General features: G+C 49.3%; 1 protein-coding gene across 2 annotated transcripts in view; it reads right to left on the bottom strand.

The window, feature by feature from the left end:
- Positions 1-23,558, bottom strand: part of RBM20 (RNA binding motif protein 20) — a 200,183-nt gene that overhangs the window by 45,348 nt on the left and 131,277 nt on the right. For both annotated transcript variants that reach the window (XM_053668578.1, XM_053668579.1), the window contains exons 2-5: positions 11,192-12,275; positions 9,738-9,799; positions 8,146-8,237; positions 7,139-7,236 (exon numbers count right to left, since the gene is read on the bottom strand). In XM_053668578.1, coding sequence (XP_053524553.1) covers positions 7,139-7,236; positions 8,146-8,237; positions 9,738-9,799; positions 11,192-12,275 — 1,336 coding nt within the window. The remainder of the gene's footprint in view (positions 1-7,138; positions 7,237-8,145; positions 8,238-9,737; positions 9,800-11,191; positions 12,276-23,558) is intronic.

The raw sequence follows: 23,558 nt of genomic DNA, 5'->3' as shown, positions 1-23,558 counted from the left end.
AGCTTAGACTTCTCAATGTAGCAGAAAGACCCTAATCCCGGAAGATGGAGGACCTGGATTCAAGCCCCAGCTTGGCCACTGAGTAGGCGCATGACAGGGCAAACTCATTTTCCCTTCCTGGACCTGAGTTTCCCAGTGTCCAGAATGAGGGAGGCAGTCTGTGTATCTGAAGTCCTTCCCAGATGTAAAATGCCCAAACTTATGTGGCTCTAAGTTCTAAAATTCCACTCCTCCCAGAAGCTTTGCCAAGCTAAACCCCAAGATCCAGGATAATGATAACTTTCCCAAACTGTGCTGGGCACAAACAGGAAACCTGAGACTCTCCCACTCTCTGTCCCAATGAGTGTCGTGTCTGTCCTCCTTCTGTACGTGATCACGTATGTCAGCACAAATATGTTCACAAGCATGTTCACCTTTCAGACACGCCTGTAGGTGTCGGTGGTCTTCTCGTCTTTACAGGGCCGAAGATAAGTTCCAAGCAGTGAGCACCTTGCTGGTGAGCTCTGCTGTTCCCTGAATGACTCTGTGTCCACAGTGCCTGGAACAGCTGAATGATACACTGAGATGAACTAAGGAGACACAGGTCTGGGTGCCTCTTCCAGGACAGACACACATCGAGTGTGTGGCCTTACAGTCTCCAGGCACCAGTGCCAGGCACCAGATGTGTGTGACCCACCCGGATCTGAATCTGCTCCCCAGTGTCTTACCTTGGGCAAATTACTGAATTTCTCCATGCCTGAGTGTGTTTGCTTGCAAAACAAGGAGACTACAAATTGACTCCATTTGACTCTTGAGAAGACAAAAGTGCCACAATGTACATAAAATGCCTTGGTGCAATGACTGGCATCCAGCAGGCTTCTATAAATAAATGTTGGTCTCCTTTTCTCCAACATTTAAAGGATATGCTGTGGTCATTCTAGTCTTGGGGAGGAATGTAACTCTATTGTGATTATGTAAGAGGAAGATCTGTGTTTGGGGGAAAGTCCTACTGATGTAGTTAAGGGTGAATAGATATGTCTCCAACAGTGAAGAAAAAACACACACACACAGATGATCACATACATGGGTGAAAGGAACAGGAGATGGATGGACGGATGAATGAATAGTCAAAGATGGATGGACAGACAGACAGAGATGAATGAACAGTCTGATGACAGACATACTCACAGACAGAGCCAAATGTAAACAAGTAGGGAATCTGGGTAAAAGGTATATGGATGGTCCTTAAACTTGCAACTTTTCTGTATGTAGTTCTGAGTGATACTACAATTAAAAGTTGCCAAAAATACATTTTTAAAAGCTGTGCTCTAGGGCAGGGGAGAATCATAGGACCTCTCCAACTTGAATTTTTGGTGTGAGGGGTCGATGGGGCCCATTAACCTCCCACCCACTGCTCTCCACTGAGCCTTCAGGAGGCTCACATGCGACAAGTGCATTTGAAACTTTCCCACCCAAGGTCAAATCTCTGAGAGAGCTGAGGTGTCCAGGGTTGTAACCAAAGGCCTAATTATTAACCTAAAGGGACAGTCATCCTTTCCCAGCTGGCTTCACTAGGCCTGCAGGCCAGCACTGACCTGACATGCCCCCTTGCATGGGGTCAGGGGCCTGGGCTGTCCATTTTCACAGACCGGGGTCCCTCATTTAAAGCCAGATGCTGCTTCAGTGGTTCGTGTGACTGGGCCCCAGACCGCTCAGCTCACCCACGAGTCTTTACAGGTGGGTGGAAATACAAAGAGAGCAAACAGACTTGTGTAGGAAGATTCTGAGACCTTTCAATGCCCTCTGATGCTGGTGGGGGCCTCTGATGCTAACCTCACTGATGAGTTCAGAGAACAGGCCCAGTTCACATAACTCACGAAGTCACAGTAAAAATGTGGCTAGGGCAACAGGCCTGTGGGGTGAGAGAGGCTGCTCCAAGTGCTTGCTAGAGCTATAAATGTGAGTCAGATGTTCAATAAACAATGTCTCTGCTCCAGAATGATCTCCTGTAGGCGTGACTTAATTTCACCTGGCACTTGGTCTGCAGGCCTCTGTTGGTTTTGTGCTAAAAACGCCTCAGGACAGACACAACGCCAGTGTTTATTCCTCATGGTGCTGATTTTGAACATATTGTACAGAGAGCAAATGGGCATGGGTCCCCCCGCTATGGCTCTTGTAGGATAGACACAGATGTCTTTATTGACACTTCCAAATATTTTAGAAAGCATATTAGCTTTGACTTAGAGAAGATCTACTTCCATTGGTGCCAGGCTTGCTGACGGGTTTTGGGGCAGTTCAACATGTAAACTTTAGAGTCACAGAATCTTCAAAGTGGGGCTCAGCTGGCCTACACCCATCACTGTGTGTGTGAGACTGAGGCCTGGAAGCAGTTAAGGGGCTTAATCCATGGGCGATGAAGGCATGGGGGGTTTGTGATTACAGCTCGGATCTCAGAGAAAAAATCAATCAACTGCAAACTTGATAAATTGTGGTAAGTGCTTTCAATAGATGATGTTACACATAAGATAGGCTTCTATGTCCAGATGCACAAAGATGTCTAGAAATCAATTAAACGTGTACTGTGAGCTTAAGTTAAGTGGGGGGGGAGAACCCAGTTGTACAACATATTATATTGTGTTACCTGATTTTTGCAAAAACACATACTTTTAGTAGCTGCACATGCATGTGTCCACCAGCTAGAAACACATAATTAGAGAAAAAGACGCCTACCTTCAGTTTTATCTGCAGGGTTGGGTTTCCTATTTTTTACATTCCTGTTACTATCTGGATTTTTTGCACTGTGTCCGCACTACTTTTGCAACATGAAAACATCATTAAGATTTGTCAAAAGAAAAGGAAAAAAAAACAGAAAACAAATCCCACCCAGGTCTCCTGTTTCCTGGCTCTCTGCTTTCTTTGAAAAGGTACAAGGTGGCCCCCACTGGGGGGGCAGGAGCAATGGCAGAGACGGACTGGTTATCATTTGTCAGGGCAACTGCTACTCTTCATGCTCTCTGGAAGTCAGGAGACCACGGTGCTCTGAACCAGGGGCCTAGAAGGCCAGAGAGGACAGATAGACTTTAAGTCATAGGCCTTCCACAAACATTTATGTTTCCCTTTGCCTCGATTTCCTTGTTCATACAAGTTTTCCGGTGCGGGGGGTCCTGGTGAGAAATAAACCATAAAAACAATGCGTATCACCCCATTCCAGGGAGGCCTATCTGTGGTGCTGGCACTAAATAATCCCCAAGGTGGCTGTGAAAACTTCCAGGCGGTTTTATGGGGACAGCCAGCAGGCCAAGTCCGTCTTGGACAGGTGCAGGAACACTATTTACAGCCTGAGAAGGCCCTGAAGGCTCGTGCAGGAAACCTGATTACTCTATTTATGTCGACTGTCAGCCAAAGACTAAGTGCCACTGCTCTGTCAAGTGGCGGGAGCTTCAGTGAAAGTCAACACAGTCTCCTGGAACCCTGGAGTTGGGGGTGGGGTGATTTATGTCAGTCCCAGCCCCCCTTCCCCTCCCCTTCTCTGTCAGTGATGTACATGGACATGAAAGGCCGGCACTCGCACAGAACTGAGACAAGTGTAAATGCAGCAGCCGAGCCTGGGCTTGGGGAAGGTGGGTGATGGGATTTGTGATCATTTGACACTGGGTGGCACTTCAGAGACCTTCTGCGGGCTCATTCCCAGGGCCCATGTCACTGTGCTCTGCTCAGAAATGGGGAGCTTTAGAAGCAGGGGCCGACTGTTCTTTGCTGCACAAACAATAGTGATCCTACAACAGCAGAGTCCTGGCTGGTCTTCGACAAATGTGTTTCTGCAAAGACGTACGTAAGTGGAATCAGACGGGAAAAGCTCTGGCACAGGACCAGGGGGACACTTCTGGAGGGAAGCCCGAGAAAGCTTTTGTGGTTCTCAAGGGGGCTGCAGGGTGGCGGCGGGGGGTGGGACAGGGGAAAGTAATGGAGGAATTTCAATCGCTCATTAAATACGTCTTTTCCATTTGAATTTTCACAAAAAGCATAAACTTTGTAAGCAGAAAAACCCAGCAGAAATGAATATGCACAAGGAGCTCACTGGGCAAAGTTAGCAGAGTACCTGCCCTGACGTGTCTGCTTATCTTTGGAGGTCAGAATTTGTAGGCAAAAAAAAAAAAAAATCAGTAATTTCTCTGAGAGATGCCCCTGCTACTTAAAGGAGCCTCATAAATCATCTTTCAGGAGTGGATTCACTGACCCTTCATTTCTCAGAGTGTCTTCAAATGACCATATTTTTGTCTTTCAGGTTTCCCTAAAGACAGACACACCTACATGCAATTCTATTGGCCAGAAATGGCCAACACCAGGACCAGAAGCCCACAGAAGTGTGTGGCTCTCCAGCCACTGATGGCACATGCCTGGGTGGGCTCGGTCCTGGTGCCCCAGATATCCTGGGGAAGGCTCCTGTGACCTGCAAGACCTCACAGGCCGTATAAGAATAAAACCAGTCAAATGATGCCTCTCTCCTTCCACTGGGTCTGTGGAAAATGCCTTCAACCCTCTGAGTTCCTCCTGGGAGACATGGTCAAGGTGGTGGGGAACCCGGGAGCGGGGTCTGCCTGGCCTCTGCACGCTGCCCCACGGCCGCTGGCTGGCGAGGCCCAGGCAGGGCCTGCACCCTCAAGGGAGTCTCAGACCCTGCTAAGGGCTTGTGGGGTGGGAGTAGGGGGAGCAGAGGGAGCGCACTACAAGAGATCACCACAGCACGGAAGAGAACTCAGAAACTTTCAGAGAGGGATAGGTCTTGGTGGTTAAAAGTGCAGAGTCTTGAGCCAGACTGCCTGGGCTCAAATCCCAAGGCCTCCATTTGCCGGTGATGTGACCTGAGGCAAAGCTCCTAGTATCCCCACACCTCGGTTTCCCCCCCCACTCACAGGGCTGTCTGGAGGATTGAGTTAAGGCATCAAAAATGCTAAAAATGCATTGAGCCCTTTCTGAAGGTCTGCCATCGCAATCATCCCACGGTGTCGGTGGCTCTCCTTGTCCTTCCTGCTGGCCTGCCGTGCAGAGAGCAAAATGTTCCTGGGGTGTTGCTTCTCAGACTGGAGCCAGATGACCTCCCGGGCTCTAGGCATTGGGAGGAAACTGTACTCACGAATTATCACAGGGCAGCGGATGGCTCGCGCCTGCCCTGCACGTGAGGGGAGGGAGCCTCCCAAATCTCTCAGGGGAGCAGACACAGGGGCGGAGATCACTGGGCAGATCAGAGCACAAGGAACGCGGAGACCTGCCCGAAGTCACACAGCCAGCAGACGGGGCCAGTCTTAGGACAGGGTTCAGGCTAAAAGGACTCAGAACTCAACTCGGGCTACTTCTTACTCACTGCACGGTTTACAGTTCGCTGTCACACACCTGGCCTCATCGGGTCCTCACCAGGGCAGGACAACTCTGGTCTACCCTGGGCCTTGCTTCCACTTCCAGCTCGGACCACTGAATCATGAGACTGCGCTCAGATGGGCACAAATGAGGCTCTGAGACCGAGGCATGGTCACACAGTCAGTCACACCAGCCCTCTATTTCACCTTCAATAGTCATTCTTAGGGGAGCACTGTCCCTGATGAAGGAAACCGGCCTCAGAAAAGTGATTTGCCTGAGGCCACGCAGCTGGCGGGCTCCAGGACTGGAACTTGAATTTGGGCTCCTGGCTCCACACCCACAGGAAAGGGCCTCTGGTTCACTGCTCTGTCCCGGAGGATGGGGCCGAGGCACACGACACAGGAAGAGCTGTCCTGCCCTTGCTTCTCCTCAGCCCCCTCCCTGTTAGAAGAGGCTCCCCCGACACCAGCTCCTTCCTGTGCCCAGACCTCTGGCCCACCTACGTGACAGTCCAACCTGCCTCACCTGGGTCACAGTCCCCTACCCCTCAGTGCTGGGGTTTCAGAGGCGGGTGTGGGAACCTAGATGCCCCCATGGTCCACAGTACGGAGAAACAGCTGCCAGCACTCCCACTGGGACACAAGGTCATGTAATCAAAGACCAACGACAGGGCTCACTGGACCCAGCCAGTGCACTCTCCTGGGACCGACCCACAGCTGCCCTGACCAGGCGTGGCTCTCAGCACGAAGAGGGAGACCACCAATTTCTTCTCCAGAACCCTGGGCTCACAGCCAGAGGCTCTTTTGAAACCCTTCCCCCATGAAACATCACAAACGACAGAGTGACAAATAGGAATCTCGCCCAGGCAGGCCTCGCTCCCCGTCATGAACCTCCTCACCTCCCCGCTCATTCCTCCTTGAGGGCCTAAAGCCTCCACTGCTTAGCTTGCCCTTTAAAAGTTTTATAGGAACACCTGGCCAGGCATGTGGAGGGGATGGGACACGGAGGAGATAGCACGCAGAGGCCTGTTGTCACGAGCTGTGCTCACTCACTGCCTGAGAGGAGAGAAAGAGGCTGCAGCTGCTCTTAGTCTGAATGGGGGAAAAAATACAGGCACAGGCGCAACACACAGACACACGCCCTCTAGCAAACGCAGTCTGTTTTACAGTCAGTTCCGCCTCTCCCACCCGCTTCCACGTGTTCTCAGGGAATGCAAGTCACCGAGCTCCTGCGGGGGACAAGGCCACGCGCAGCGGGAAAACAGAGAGAGGAAAACCGTTGTCTCGTCCTGACTGGTGGAAAAGGAGGGATGGACTTTAGAGCATGTAGGAGAGAGAGGGGACTACAAACACAACTAAAAACAAACTATTACACAGAAGCAGCCATTTCCCCAAGGGGCCGACAAATACCACTGGTGCAAGGTCATTACTTTCAGACACATTCCAGTTTCACAAGTACCTGCCCACAGGAAATGGTCCACTTCAATCAAAGGTCAACAGCTTAAGAAACACACAGGCACAAACTCAAACTTATTTTTTTCTAAACCTGTGTTGAAAGCCAGAAAGTCTATGAATGCCTTTGATTTTAGAAATTAATGTCAGCATTTTATCTGTGTGTTTCAAAACTTGCTGGACTGAATTGGGCAAGCCCTGACCTCTGTCCGGGGACATGATTTCCTGCACTGCACAAAGCCACGGCGACACCAGCTTCTTCCCAGCTCCTCCGCACGCACCACCCAGGCAGAGCAGGTGGTACAAATGCCTCGACGATGACAATGACTCGAAGAAAATGCTTCTGTACTTACATTTGTCCCCGGGGAAGCGGACGGAAAGGTGGGATTCGACTGAGTGAATGACCTTGCTGGAATGGCTGCATATGACGTTCCGAGACTGGAGGCATAATCTAAACGATAAAACACACAAAACTGGGTAAAAACCTAGTTATTTATTTTACCTGTGGAAGTCACTATTAGGGCATAAGGAGAAGAGAAAAATGAAAATTCCCTCTTAACATACTGTTTAGTAGTTGTCATTATAGAGGGAACCCTCCAAAGCCTGGAATTATTTTCCAGAGGGCAGGCCCCTTGTAGTACAGGCTTCCCCACTAGGTGAGTGTTCTAGGAGCCCATCTGTATCAGTGGACCAGCTGGTGGTGGTGTGAGAGGCTGCATTCAGCTTCCGCAAACTTTTTTTGGAGATTTCTTCAATGCATTTGCCCATTTCATGATGGGTGATTTACAAACACACCCGCCCACACCACAGTTGAACACTCAGCAGTTTTTGACCAAAAAAAACGCACAACCCCCATACGCCACCCTCCCCATCTACCCGATCTCACCCCAAGTGACTTTTTTTTGTTGTTTTCCCAGATGAAAAAAGTCCTAAATGGAAACATTTTGCTGATGTGGAAGAAGTGAGACCAAAAAACAGCAGAAGCACTAAAAGGCATCAGAATCGACAAGTTCAAAAACTGTTTTGAGCAATGGAAAAAGACATCTTGATGGGTGTTTTGCATCACATAGAGAGTGCTTTGAAGGTGACTGAAGTTTAAACAGGTAAAGATAAACACACAATTTTTTAGACATAAATTCTGGTGTTTTTGCAGGGGGTCCCCCTCACATGCCTCTGGGCATGTCAATAACCAACAGAAAATGTCCAAGGGCCCAACCAGCAGGTCCAATGCATTTCAGGGTCCTGGGATCTGTGTGCTTTATAGCTACAGAAGAACGGTACAGGCCGGAAGTTTGGTTATGAAAGACATGACACAATAAGCCTTTGAGAAGCTGGCTTCTGGTTCTAGGCCCTTACTCACCTTCGTTCCCAGTGGGGTTATAAACAGCTGGGCTGTTGGGAGAGGCACACAGAGCGCCCTCTGCAGACGTGAGTACACACCGGACACCAGCGCTGGGTGAAGAGGGGGAACCAGTTACTCAGTCAGTTAAATAACAAATTACCATATGACCCAGAAATTCCACTCCTAGGAACAGACTCAAAATAGTCTAAAATAGGTGTTCTAACACAAACTTATTCATGAATGTTGATAGCAGCAGTATTCACAATAGCCATAAGGTAGAAAGTCTCCAAAAATAGATCAAAAAATTTATTTATGGGTAAGTAAAATGTAATATATGTACACACATATGAATATTATTCAGCCATAAAAAGTGGTTTATGCTGTAATGTGGATGCACCTGAAAATATTATGCCAAGTAAAAAAAGCCAGTCACAAAATACCACATAGCGCCCTGGCTGGTATAGCTCAGTGGATTGAGCATGGGCCTGCGAACCACATGATCGCGGTTCGATTCCCAGTCAGGGCACATGCCTGGGTTGCAGGCCAGTTCCCAGCAGGGGACTCATGAGAGGCAACCATACATTGATGTTTCTTTCCTTCTCTCCTCCCCTTCCCCTCTAAAGATAAATAAATAAAATATTTTTTAAAAAATGCCACATAGCATATAATTCCATGTAATATGAAATGTCCAGAAGAAGCAAAGTTGTACAGCTTAGTGGTTGTCAGGAGTTAGGAGAAGGGGACTGAGGCGTGACTGCTTCACGGGTGTGCGAGCATGAGAATGTTCTGGAACTAGACAGTGGCAAGATAATACCACATTTTGTTTACCTATTCATATGGTGGGGACACATGGATTACTTCCACTCTTTGGGGTTTTGTAAATAAGAAAGAGAGGCCTTTTGAATGTGCTCATTTCAAAACATTGAACCCCATCCTCTGTCCTACATCCCTGGGCCCGGCGTCCTCTTCTCTGTGGAAATCTGTAGCCCCCTCCTCACTGGTCTCCAGGTGTCTGCCTTTGCCCCCCACTATCTGTTCTCAGTAGAGCCAGAGCACGTCTATCGCTCCTTTGCTTGGTAAACCAACACTCCAGTCACACTCAAAGCCAAAGCCAAGGTCACTACAGCAGGCCCACAGGCTCAGGACCTGGGCTCTGGCACTTCCCTGGCTTCCCACCTGGCACTCTGCTCTGGTCGCGCTGATGCTGCTGGGGTGTCCTAGGCCATGCCAGGGACTTGGAACCTATCATTTCCTCTGCCAGGAACACATGTCCCCTGGACAGTCCTGAGCTCCTTCCATCCTCTCCTGAGGTGTCTCAGCACGGCACCCTCCCCACTTACAATGCAAGGAACACACACACACACTCTTTCTGCCCACGCCTTGCCATTGCTTTCTGCTCAGCATTCGCCACCTGGGGCGCTACATAATTCACTGTTTATTTTGTTTACATTTGATCCCCCATTGAGTGTAAGCTCCTTGAGGACAGGGACTGTGCCTGTATTGTCCCCTGCTGTTTCCCCAGCACCTAGAACAAAGCATGGCATACAGTAGGTGCTTGACGAATCTTTGCTGGGTGCAGGCGGGAACCTGTTCTGCTGGGCAGCACTCACTTTTCAGAGAAGACCAGGCATTTCTGAGCATGGAGTTTTCCTTTCACATGCAGCTCCCAGTCCTAGGCCGGAAGGAAAGAAAAATGACAGAAGCAGAACTGAGTCCACAGGAAGGCAGGGCATGAGTGCAGGCTTCTGCAGCCAGGCTGGGAGCTCAGTGCCCCCAGAGGCCGGACCAGCCCTGCAGCTGCATCTCCCTGCTCCCCACCCCCCATTCCTCTCCCTTCCAGATCCCTGATCAGCTCCTGCTCTCCACGCAGTCCTCATGCTGTTGGCTTTACGTACACGGCCCGTGCCCATCTTGGACAGGAGCCCCGATTCACAAACCTAATTCCTTCTTTCCCTCTGGCTGGACCCTTAGCCCCATTCCCATACTCAGGCGGGAGAATCTGGCAGGTGCACTGACAGTGAGCTGCAAAGCCTTAGGAGGCAGAGTCCTCTATCACCTCTTATGTCAGGCAGCCCCCTCCAGAGACTGGAAGTGAGGAGGTATGTCCTTCCTGAGGGACAAGATGCACTTGCACCAGGGGACCACGCAGAGGGGAATGACAATGTAGCATGACTCCCACTACATAGGGGTCACTTAAGTAGGGATCATTATGAATGCAGATGAGAAGGGAGACAGAAGGCGGTATAGCTCAAGAAGCACACTCATGCAAATCTCCACTCTGCTGCTTTCTAGCTATGGGGCCCTGACAAATCACTGTGTCTCTCTGGGCCTCAATTTTTACATCTGTATAGTGAGAATACTAATAGTGTCACCTGTGGAGAGTTACTGCTGACATCCAGAAAAGGCTTTAATATATGTTCGCTGTTATAATTGCTTTGAAATACTTCACTGCATCATCCATACATTCTAGAGCAGAAACTCATACTATAACGGGCCCTTGTGTGCCGGGGCTGAAGCATCTACCACCACTGGGAAGTGTCATGAAGCTCCATCTGCCTTTTGCAGAGGGGACGTTGAGACCCTCTACGGTAATGTGTCTAGATCCTACCTGAGAATTTTTCTCTCACCTCTGATCCAAAATCCTGGTTGCATTTTCTCCCCTTTCAAACTTAAGCATAATATATGTGCTCCAGGAACAGTAACTTCTACACGTACCACAAAGGAAAAGTCTTCACCTAGGAGGGGGGAGATTCTAGTTCCCAAGTCCCTTCTCCGTAACCCTGGTGGGGTCATTTGGTCCCCCCACTCAGCCACAGCTTTCTCAGCTATACATGTGGATAAGAATTTCTTACTTGCCTTAAAGCAAAGGAGTGGCCCTAGTATATTTCCGAAATTCCTTTTGGTTCTAATACCTATGATGTTAATCGAGGTTAGAGATGGCAACATTTTGTTACCCAATCCCCAAATATACCAGTTTCTTGCCTACAAACAGCGAGAATCGAGTGGTGGTGGTGAGCCCGCCCAGGTTCCAGCGGTGGCTCCTAGATGGTCTTGGATGACTCACCTTTAAATCAAATACCTTCTTGTCACAGATGCTGCAGACATGTGGCAGGTGGAGGGGGGCCACCCCGTGAAAGTCGTTCAGCTCCTGAGGCTGCAGGGGCCGCACGGACAGTGCTGCCTGCTCCTCCTTGGCCCGGCGCCGTGCACCGCTGAGACTCTGTTTGCTGTTGTTTAGCCGACCCCCGAAGGAAGGAGGGGTCCTGTCCGGGGTGGGCTCCTCGGGGTCATACAGTTCGTAGGGCTGGCTGGCGGGTGGAGGCCACAGGCTGGGGCCAGCTGTGAGATCGGGCTTGCTCTGGCCAGAGAATCCGTGCGGGCTCTCCCATTGGCTGTTTGGACCCTGCAGAAGTGGACCTACCTCACCCTTCAGGGCCCCAGCTGGCTCAGCTGAAAACCCGCCTGCCACATGCGACCCTTGGGAGTTGGCTCCATAGAAGTCTTTGGGAAAGGCGGCTTGGCCCTCTTGTCCTGATTGGCTGTAGGGCCCTTCGTAGGCCACACTGCCCGAGGCAGAGGCCGAGGCTGGCAGGAAGATGGGCTGACCATCCGTTTCAGAGCCGTATGCCTGGCTGGATGGGGCTTTGCTGTACTCGTAGAATCCTGCCGAGGGACCTGCCCCAGTCTTGCCAATGCCCAAGAGGACCGCAGGCTGGGCGGGGGTCTGAGGCATGACACCGCTGAAGGGATGCACCACCACGGCATTGGGGGGCTGACTGGGGAGGCTCACGGAGGGGCCTGGACCTCGAGTCTGGCCAGGGGGTGAGAAGGCAATTGTACCAGAGGGAAACCGGGCAGTGGGCACACTTGCAGCATGTTGGGGCACCCCGGTATGGCTGTGGGGGGCACTGATCACAGACGGATGCCTCAGCTGGTTGAACAGAGGCTGGGACATGGCCACTTTAGAGAGGACTTGGTTCAGGACCGTGGCGGCTGCAGTGTTGTTGGTGACAGCTGTCTGTGCCAACTTCAGCCGGTGGAGGGTGAGCTGGGCCTGCAGTTGAGCCAGTTGGAGACTGGCAGGCGAAGGAAGCAGAGGGGTCGTGTTACTGACGGAGAACGGGTTCTTGTCCAGAAGCTTGGCGGCACTGCAGGAAGACAGAGGTTGAGATGCAAAGCTGGTTTTCCCCAAGGAGGCCAGGGGGCTCTTGCTGTGCTCATCCACAGCCCCCCCCATGTAAACAAGACCCTCCCACAGGACCCCACAGATAAATGAGTCTGCAAAAACCTGTGCTCACACACACACATCAATTAAAAATAAAACAGCAACAGAAAATTATTATGTAAAGAATGTTCAATCTCACAGACAATCAAAGAGATAGAAGCTAAAACCACTAGAAAGAAGCGTATGTGTTGAAAGGCAGCCATGTGACGTGCACACCCCAGAGCCGCGTACATTGACCCAGTAGTTCAGTGCTTGGAATCCGTCCTGAGAAAGTGAGCTACAAAGTCACACACAGCTTGATGCTCAAAGGTGTTTAAGAGTGCTCCATTATTTAAGAGTCCATAGTTGAGAATTACAAATATCCAGTAACAGGGAGGGGAGTTTTAAACCGAGTGAATTATGAGATAGCTACAGAGTAAAATATTAAGCAGACCTTTATACTGGTGTTTAAATTCCTACTTCACTATGTAATATTTAAAACATTCAAAAAACTGTACGTGGCACCAAGCTTAAGGCAGAACACATTCCACACAGGAAATGCTCCTTGGGTGTCCACTCTCCCCATCCATCCCGACCCCCATCAATGCTAGTGACAAACATTGTCTTGAATTGGTAAGGTCATTATTTACCACCCCCTCAAAAAATGAGTGACCTGAGAAAATCCATATACTCTAATATTAAGTGCAAAAAGCAGGCTTTAAAATCGTAGACAGAAGGAATTGTGTATATTTGCACCAAACACATTTTCATCTCCATCCTTAGTTCACATCCACAAAAAAGCAGCAAGAACCAGGCTCCCTTCAGTCCACTCCCAAACCCAACCAGCACGAAGAACCACCGGAAGTTCACAGGAGAAGGATCTGAATTTGAGGTCATAGGCCGTGGTGGGCGTGCACTGAATCTCACCACAGTGGTGGTCTCTCTGAATGCGAGCCTTCCACGGGACCTCTGCTGGTTGAGTGTGCTGTTGTCTGAGCCAAAGTTCAGGACGCATGAGGGAACAGACTCTCCCAGAAAGCCCCGGAGATGTGGTTACCACAATCAGGGCCCTTGTAAGGCCATATTTCTTGGGTCTTACACGTCCATTTTGGGGATTGGGTGTAATCGGGAAATACGTTTGGGAAGTTGATGAACTGGAATTCCCAGGACGTCTGAGTGGGAAGAATGGGACTGCACATGGGTTACCGTAGACAACCCCGGCTGTACACTGAGCATGCCTACCGAAGTCTGGAGGAGAAACTACAAATCTGGGGAACTTCAGACAAGGTGTCCTCTGTCATAGGTTCTGCAGAGTAAGTCTGATGATGACGAAACAAAGGAGAGAGGCTGGCAGTGGGCGCGGTTCAGAAAATGACGGGAGATGTGGGAAGTGTGTGGCGTGTCACTTCTCTCCCCCGTCGGAGACACTTGCTTTGAGGAAAGCAAGCTTCTGCTTCAGGTGGCATTTTGCATTGGTCTAAGGAAATGGTGGGAGGCCAGAGGAGGTGCGGAGGTCATAGGGAAGAAGGCGAATGGGAGAGCGTCTCCCACTGACTGCAACGCTATTGTGTCCAGTGCTTTAACTACCCTACATCATCTCATTTGATCTCTCCATCGGTCCGAGAGGGTAGGAAATTTTCATCCCAGTTATGCAGGGCAAGAACCTAAAGCTCAGAGAAATTGGGTGACCTCCTTGCAAAGACTCATGATGAGTGAACAGAGACATGGGGTTCAAATGCCAGGCAGGCTTTAAAAAGGAGAGAACGGTGGTTAAGCAGGCAGCTTCTCAGCCCTCTTCGAGTCTGTCTCAGGGGCTGGCGGCCTCACTGTTGTGTTTGAAGTGAGCTCTCAGAACATCAGGCACACCCATGTTCAAATGCACATACAAAACACATTTCAGAGCCAGAGAAAAATGACTGTGGGTTACTATTTCCCCTTCTGTGAGAAATAAGAATTGGCTCTGAGTCGTTCAAGACGTACCACCTTCACTCAGCCTGCAGCCCTGCTGTGCTCCAAAGGCGGAAGGAGCTGGCAGCATCCCACAATACTGGGGGCCTGGGCGTTCTAGGTTAAAGGTGCTTAAAGACCTTCTCTCCCCCTGGATGTGCTGACGGCAGCACAGCCGAGGTGGCCCCAGTGGGGCCCAGGCACAAACCATGGCGGCGGGTAGCGTCAGCAGGGCTGGGGAGGCACTAATTGTCTGCGTAGGCGAGAATATGAAAGGAAGAGGAGGATGGTCAAGAGTCTGATGATAGATTTCTGCTTGTGTAGTATTAAGTAGCTGAGCTTTAGAAAAGCAATTAAGCTTACCGCAAAACCCTGCCCACACAGAGCCAACCCTCCCTCCCAGGTTTGTCCTAGAAGCAGCCTGTCCCTTGCTAACAAGGCGATAATGAGGTGCCAACTTGGTTTCCATGACCAGAGTAAGGAGAGGTTGGCTTTGTTCTTCCAGGAGAAGTCAGCTGTATTTTCTAAAACTGTGTTCTGAGCTGGAAGGAGCTCTTGCTGGAGATCCTCCTTCACCTCTGCAAGGACACGCGAGCAAGGCCCGCCCTTCCAACTAGGAAAGCCAGCCTCGCTGGGCGTTTGCGGGTCACCCCTGGCAAGCAAGTGCTGGTCCGAGTACAGCCCTGCTTACAGGTTACCCGTTCAGATCCAGCGTGAATAAGACCATTCTCTTCTCAACTTCTGCTTTGCCCAGCAAATTCTTATTGTTTCCAACTTTAACCAACCTTGAGTAGAAGCGATTTCACGTGAATCATCAGAGCTAGTTACCTCTTTAGCAACAAGAACCCTTAGATAAGGAGAAAGACGCATCATCCCATCTTTTAAAAGTCCTAAAATTTTTAGCCCACAAGAGTTAATGACCTAACACTGAGGTGCTATAGCAATCATAACGTTGAACCGAAAATCGGGGAACATGATCTGACACTCTAGGGACTAGAAGTGATGTCGCCCTCCTCTCTTCCCACTACTGGGGTTCATCACTGTTACATCACTTGGCACATCCTGTCTGGTGTCAAAAATAACTGTGTATGTGCCTTCCTCCCTCCACTGGACAGGAGCTCCACGAGGGAAAGGAGCACATCTTGGGGACTGCGGATTCCCCTGGCACGTTGTCTTACATGTGGTGGACACTCAGTAACTGTCACGAACAGAATGAAGAAGGAAGATAACGAGGTGGCTCATCAGAACCTGGTGGTTTTAAGGAGATATGGACACCTCTTTTGAGAGTATACATACATTTCTGTGGATAAAGGCTCTGACACAATTGGAAAAGAAGAATCTAAATATACCCAGAAAGCTAATAGGTTTTGAATTGTACACAGCTTACACTGCAATTGCCTACAGTCACCCACCTAGGGGACTGTCTGTAATTATGCATTCCAAAGCAGGAGTTCCAATACACCCTCCTCCCCCATCCAAGTCTAGGTTTTTTTAATTCAGGGATAATCCCCGTAATAGGCTGAATAATGGCCTCCAAAGATATCCACATCCTACTTCCCAGAGTCTGTAAAATGTCACCTTACACTGTAGAGGGGACTTTGTCAATGTGATTAAATTAAGGAGCAAGAGATGGAGAGATTATCCCAGATTATCTGGGTGGGCCCGATGCAATCACAAGAGTCCCTATAAAACAGGGGCAGGAGGATGGAATCAGGCTGAGATGATATTGGGAGGGAAGCAGAGGTCAGAGAGGAGAGAAGATGCTTTGAAGGTGGAGGCAGGGGCCCTGAGCCAAGGAAATGCAGGAAGCCTTCAGAAATTGAAAAGGGTAAGGAAATAAACTTCCCCCTAGGGCAGGGGTGTGAAACTCATTTCCACTGGGGGCCACATCTGCCTCAGCGGTTGCCTTCAAAGGGCCAAATGTAATTTTAGGACTGTGTCAATGTAACTACTCCTGACAGTTAAGTGAGAGCTCAGGGCTGCCACTGGGCAGAAACAAGGTACCTGACTGGATAAAACAAGGTGGAGGGCCAGATTCACCCTGAGGGCTTGTGTTTGCCACCTGGGCCCTAGGGCCTCCAGAAGAAACCAGCCGGGTAACACCTTGACTTTGGCCCAGTGAGATGGATTTTGTACTTCTGATGTCCAGAACGGTAAGTTAAGAAATTTGTATTGTTGCAAGTCACTACATGTGTGGCAATATATTACAGAAGCAAATGGGGAACTAATACAATGCACCAAGAAGACTGTATGTAAAAGAGGGGTCCACTCAGAGGGGACACTGGCTGGACCTTGTTGGTATGAACTTGTGCTCCCAGAGGTCCTAGAGAACACAGGTCATCTGACCAGGTGACTGACTGAAGACCCTTGGGAACTCAGCCAGGAACTCTAGCCAGCTAGAAAAACCCAGAGGTCTCCTCTTTTTCAAAGTCAACCTTCTTGCCCAGCTGGAGCAATGGCAACCTGGGAAAGCTTGGAATTGCAAATGCTTAGGGATCAACTCCCTCATTATCAAAGAGACAAAGTGGCTTGCCCAAAGCCACACAGCTGGGTAGCAGCAGGACTCTATGGAGAACTCAGATCATTCAAACCAGCTTTCAGTGGCTGACAAAACAGCCCTAAATAAGCCCTATCTGTTTCATCGCCAACTTATCCTCTCCACCCATAGTTATCTGCAGTTCTCCCCTCTGTTCAGAGAAACACCAACTACCTTCGACATGCAAAGCCCCTATGGACCCCTGTAAGCTCCTGAGGTGACTGTGTCTGAGGGATGTCCCTGTGTCTGAGGAGCAGGTGGAGGATAAGGTTCTATGCACCTGATACATCTTCTCTTCTCCTAAACCTGTGCAGTGGCTTGGTTTGAGGTCAAATGGTCAAGCCTCGAAAGAGAGACAGCAGCAGAATGGGCTACCTAAGCTGGGTATTGGGGACTGAGCTAGAAAAGCTGCCACACAGCCGCAGGGAGAGCGGGTCCACACTGCCAGGAAAAACATGGCACAGCCCTCTGATTCAGCCAGGACTCCACAGGGCTCACTGCCCCCAGGGCTAATGTTTACCCGTAAAGAATTCCCAGTGAATAACTACATTAAAAAATCTGGTTCCATGCTCACTTACGAAGGTTTAAAAAGAGAAATTAAAACAGGCCCGACTGGTCTGGCTCAGGTGGTTGGGCATCGCTCTGCAAAGCGAGGGGTTGCCAGTTCCATTCCCGGTCAGGGCACATGCCTGGGTTGCAGGTTCAGTCCATGGTCTGGGTGTGTACAAGAGGCAACCAGTCTATGTTGCTCAAATCAATATTTCTATCTCTCTCTTTCTCCCTCCCTTCCCCTCTCTTAAAAAAATTAAAACAGCATTTCTCTCAATCGTTTTAAAAATAAAATATAACATAAAGAAACAGTTGCCTTTGTAATGCTGGGAGACTTAGGAGATCCAAAGGAAAAGTGTTTCTAATGGTTTAATCCCATAGTGCCAGAAGGGTGTGCAACATCTTGTCTCCGCCAGAACACAACAGCTGTCCCGCCTGACAGTGTTTGTTATTTGCCCCAAAGCTCTTCCACATTCTATCTGAGTCCCAAGCAGATGCAAGGATGGATTAACACAGGGCACAAGGAATGAGGCAGTGTCCTTCCTTGGTCTGGGTCCAGGTGCTGGAAATTCAGCCAGAGTTTTGTCATGTGCTCCACCTGTTCTGAAAGGAAGGAAGAGCACCCAACACAGGGGCAGGGGCCACAGGGCCTCTGTTCCGCACAGACTCCATCAAGGGGCCAGTGGGTGTTCATCAATCTTCCATTCAGCCCCCAGGGACCGAGCATCTAATACGTGCCAGGCAAAGTTGCTAGGTGGTGAGTACACAGATGTGGAAAAGGAGATACCTTCCCAAGAGGAGACAGAGCAGCACAGAGCAATGACTACTCTTCGCACGGAAGCACGTAACAGCAAGGCACAGGAGGAAGTGGTTCAAGCCTCAGACGTTTTAGAGAAATGTAACAAAGGAAACCAAGGGGCAGAGTCCTCAGGAGAGAACTCGGAACATAGACACGCAAACCTTCTGGGTTTATTCATCCATCTGCAGATGCAGAGATGATTCGGCCGTCAGCAAAAGGCAGCTGTAGGGAGAACTGTGGTCTGAGACCTGGGCTTCCACCTGCCAGTTCCTGCTCATGTGATGGGACAAAGTTGCTTAATTTTTCTGACCTGGAATGTGCTTACTTTTCTCTTCTGTAAAATGGGAACAGTAACCACCACCCAGTGTGACACAGACCCAACATAGCTCCCTGGCCACAGAGACTGACCGGCTCATGGTGGACACTCCCTGACATTTCGTTGGCATTATCAGGAGACACCCTTTTGCTGTGCCTGGTTGCTAACCTGGTTGAATTTGAGCTACCATGTCAGGAGGGGCTGCTTGAAAATAAAGCCAACCCAAGGTCACTGGCCTGGAGAAGGGCTTGGGCAGCTCCTGGGTGACCGGCCGCCCAGGGACACCTTGACACAGCTTCCCAGACACCTTGGATCTGCCTGGGCTTTTTTGTACACACACTAACACACTTCCTTTATTTGTTTAATAAAAACAATCATGTAAAAAGAAAACCAGCCTCCATGAACTATCTGCATTTAATTCAGACATTTTCCCTCCAGGGCCCCACACTGACTCAAGAGTTGTCTATCATTCCCCAGCTTCCCCTGCGGTGGGAACCAACTGTAAACGCCCAGCAGCTAACGTAGCTGCAGGGGAAACTCGGGCAGTCGCTTTGGTGTGAGTGTCTGCTAACCTGCGAGACCTATTTCCTGGGGGTTTGGGGAACAGAGAAGGCGCCTCCACCCTGGGTGGAGTAAGAGCCGCACATGACGGTCATGAGACCAGGGTGTGGATGGGGTGTGGGCTACGCAAAACCTTGTGCAGATTCGGACACCCAGCCCTGGCCACACAGGTGCTCTTGTGAGCTGGGGACGTAATGCCTCAACCTTCACCAGGGGCCAGTTTCTCATCTACTAAGACACATTTCTTTTTTTTTTTTAACAACAGGCTATTTTTGTGGCACTAAGAATCGGCTTTATGCAAGGCATCAGTGACCCCCGCCCCCAGGAGAAAGGGTCTTTATTAAAGATACACAGATTCTTTAGCTTCTTTTGCTCAGAGGAGAGAATAAATATATAGTGAGCACCTACTGGGATGTGAGATTCCCCATACGAAGAAGGAGTAGGAATCAGGCGTCCTGGGTTCTAGTCCTCACTCAGTGCTTGGCGCCTGGGTCACCGTGGGAGACAGGCTCAGTGTCCTCATTTGTAACAAGAGAAGTCACAATCTTTCTTCTTCTGCATGATGAAGGTTGATGTGGGTCAGAGGGCTCTGCAAATTGTTTCAATTGTTAGGTGCCCTACAGAGGTTAGGGTGTGGCATCGTCCGGGTGTGAACTGGGAAGAGGACATTTTCTGAGTGATCACAAGACACCCTTCCCTTTCAGAAAACAGTCCTCCGAACAGAGGAAGTGCTATTTGTCACTCATGTCCTTGGAGATAAGGATTCAGGGCAGAACGGGTTAAAATCAGCCACGTTTATGCAGCAGCCGCCACTCCAGCATGACTGCTCTGAGCCCACATGGGGGCGTGGGCTGGAAGGAGCTCAGGTTTCAGAGTCAGGGTCCACCTGGGTATGAATCCCAGGTTGCCACTTATGAGCAACCTGGGCAAATACGTATCCTGTCTAAGCCTCAGGGGCCTCATCATTAAGGCCAGGGTGGCTACATCTAAGATACAGACTTGTTCTGTGCTAAGTGGAAGGATGTATATAAATCGTTCTGTGGAGTTCCAAGCACTAAACAAATGTAACCATTGACTAGACAAATGTAGCAGCAACCATTACTACAGCTAGCCTTCTCATCACTGCCATTACCATTACCATTACCATTACCATTACCATTACCATTACCATTACTATCACTATTGTCACTGCCATCATCAGTGCACCTGCAGGGGGAGCTCTGCCAGAGCAGCGACAAATCTTCTCTAGACACAGAGGCAGATGACATAAATGACAGGGGGAGGTAAATATGGAGAGAAGGAAAGTAAAAAGCAAGGACGACCATCTGTTGAGAGAGGAGGGAGCAGGGTGGGGGCTGGGACTTGGAGGGAACAAGGGAGAGTTGTAACAGTTGTGTGGAGAACCGGGTAAGTGGTCAACCACAGACTTACAGGGCTGTGGAATAACCAGGACATGGCTGAAGTTCAGTGGTGGGAGTGTACAGACTCACAGCGAGCTTTTCTCTGGTGATGTTCAGCCAGCCAGAGAAGCACAAGCCAAGAACCACAGCCCGGCGTGGCAGTGCTCAAATACACCCGACTGGTCACATTCTCTGTGAGCACAAGATCTTCCAACATAACCAATCAGGAATTTAAACTCCCTTCTGGCTCAACTCATTTCCCTGTCCAGGCCAAGCAACGGACTTGCCATTTTTTGTCTTATGTGTTGAGATATAAAATATAATCCAGGTGAGAGGGTTCGTGACCAGGCAAGAGGATGTTTTCCAGGTTTGATTACGTCTTTGTAGGGTGGCCAAATGAAATCAAGTACAATCAGGGTCAAGTCTTTGCTGGGCCCTGCCCCTCCATGGTGTCCTGGGAGCTGAACTTTAAACCGTAAATTCTTGCCCTGGCTTGTGTGGCTCAGTGGACTGAGTGCCAGCCTGCAAACCAAAGGGTTGCGTGTTCAATTCCCAGTCAGGCCGCATGCCTGGGTTGCAGGCCAGGTTCCCAGCAGGAGGCACATACAAGGAAACCACACACTGAAGTTTCTCTCCCTCTCTTTTTATCTCCCTCTCTCCCTCCCTTCCCCTCTCCCTAAAAATAAATAAATAAAACCTTTTAAAAACCATAAATTCTCAACTCTACTGTAATGCTCTTAGAAGCTAGGTCAGGATGTGAATCGCAGAGACCAGTCCCTAAATGCCAGGTTACAAGATGACCGTGATGGTACTACAGTAATATTGGGACTCAAGTTCAAATTCTAGCTAATTATCAAAAATGTTAAGAGCAACAAGAGGCCTTAGAGACCATTCAGTTTAACTCACTCAGTTTACAAAGAAAAAAGTGAAGCCCAATGAAGTTGGATACTATGTGAAGTCTCATCTCTACCCAGAGGAACAGAGGGCTGGGAACCCAGTTCTCCTCGTTGGTCAGGGCTAACGGGGCCACTGCAGTGGGAGAGCCCCCACCAGTGGCCTCCAGCGAATCATCTTCTTTTGGAGGAGCAGAGTGAGATCATATACTTTCTGGTTAGTGCCACCTTCTTGGTGACGACAGGCTATGGGTTATCACTAGCTAGGCCCCCGTGACTAATTTCAGGATCACTGGGTCAGTGCGGCTGCTGCCCCATGTGGGGGCTTCAACCATGACATTGCCAGATGAGATTCATATCGCCATGATGCCTCTTGGAGTGATTCCTACCAGCAATGATAACCCTATCATCTCGCTTCTGTTTCATGCTTTTCTGGAGTATTGATAAGTGTGTCCACCTCATTAGCTATCTGACCTCCAGGACAACCATGTGGGCAAGTCAAATATGACCATTTCATGTTTATATTAAGAATAAAACCGGGACTTCCGCCAAGATGGAGAAGTAGGTGGAGGGTCCACCTCGCCTCTGTGCACAACCAAATCTAAGAACAACTATTTTTAACAGCAGTCACAACCAAGCCACATGGAAAATCAACAATACGGAGTCCAAAGGACAACTAGATACTCGGCTGGACCGGTACGAGGAGCGAGGCCAGCAGCGGAGCAGGTTAGCAAGAAAAAATTCCCGGGGCGGTGCGCGGTGCGCGCAGGCAACCGAGGGCTGATCGCCAGCGAGCTGGCTGCGGAGCGCATAGGGAAGAGGCGCGGTGGGTCAGTCGGTCGCGCGCATTTACGTGCGGAGAAACCAGTGAGGAGGGAAACCCGCGCGCGCGGTGCAGCAGGCTCGCAAAATTAGGATCAGATAAGCAAGCCCGAGGCGTTTGTGTGAGTGACTGGATGCTCTGGGCTAGCGGAGAGGACCGCCATTGCTCCCTCTCTGACCCCGCCCCCACACACAGCGTCACAAACCAGCGACCTGGGTCGCCCCGTCCTGGTAAACAACTAAGGCTTCGCTCCGCTCACTTAACAGCACGAATAAACCAAAAATGGCTCTAGAACAACTCAGAGCCCCAGAACCGATAGACCTAAGTGATGAAGAAATAGCCAGTCTTTCAGATGCACAGTTCAAAACACTGTTTATAAAGATTCTTACAGAACTGGTGGATTTTAGTCACAAATTAGAGAAACATATGGAAGCTAAATTAATTGAAATGAATGCTGATACAAAAGATACCAATAGTAATGGAAAGAAAATTGGGACTCAAATCAAGGGAGAGGACCAGACAGAAGAAAAAAAATGATAAAACAGAAAGGAATGAAGAAATAAGAATTCAGAAAAATGAGGAGAAGATTAGGAACCTCCAGGACATCTTTAAACGTTCCAACATCCGAATTATAGGGGTACCAGAAGGGGGGAAAGGCACAACCACCAGTTGAAAAATTATTTGAACAAATAATAAAGGAGAATTTCCCCAAGATGGCAAAGGAAATAGACTTCCGAGAAATCCAGGAAGCTCAGAGAGTCCCAAAGAAGTTGGACCCAAGAAGGAACACACCAAGGCACATCATAATTACATTAGCCAAGATTAAAATGAAGGAGAGAATCCTAGAAGCAGCAAGAGCTAAGGGGACAGTCACCTACAAAGGAATTCCCATCAGACTGTCAGCTGATTTCTCAAAAGACACCTTACAGGCAAGAAGGGGCTGGACAGAGGTATTCCAAGTCATGAAAACCAAAGATCTACAACCAAGATTGCTCTACCCAGCAAAACTTTCATTTAGAATGGAAGGACAGATAAAGTGCTTCTCAGATAAGACCAAATTCAAGGAGTTCATCATCACCAAGCCCTTACTATATGAAATGTTAAAGGGACTTACCTAAGAAAAAGAAGATAAAAAAAATGAACAGTGAAAGGACAGCAAACTCACAGTTATTAAGAACCACACCTAAAACAAAAGCAAACTAAGAGGATAGCTAGATCAGGAGCAGAACCATAGAAATGAAGATCACATGGAGGGTTAGCAACAGGGGAGTGGGAGGAGGGGGAAGGGGGAGAAGGTACAGAAAATAAGTAGTACAGACAGTAGATAGAAAATAGATAGGGGGGAGGGTAAGAATAGTAGGGGAAATACAGAATCTAAAGAATTTGAGACACATGTTCATGAA

This window comes from Artibeus jamaicensis, unplaced genomic scaffold (genome assembly GCF_021234435.1).
Source record: "Artibeus jamaicensis isolate MK-2021 breed Jamaican fruit bat unplaced genomic scaffold, CSHL_Jam_final contig_490, whole genome shotgun sequence".
NCBI classification, from domain to species: Eukaryota; Metazoa; Chordata; class Mammalia; order Chiroptera; family Phyllostomidae; genus Artibeus; species Artibeus jamaicensis.
Note: the sequence above shows the minus strand (reverse complement) of the source record. Positions and strands in the feature narration are given on the sequence as shown.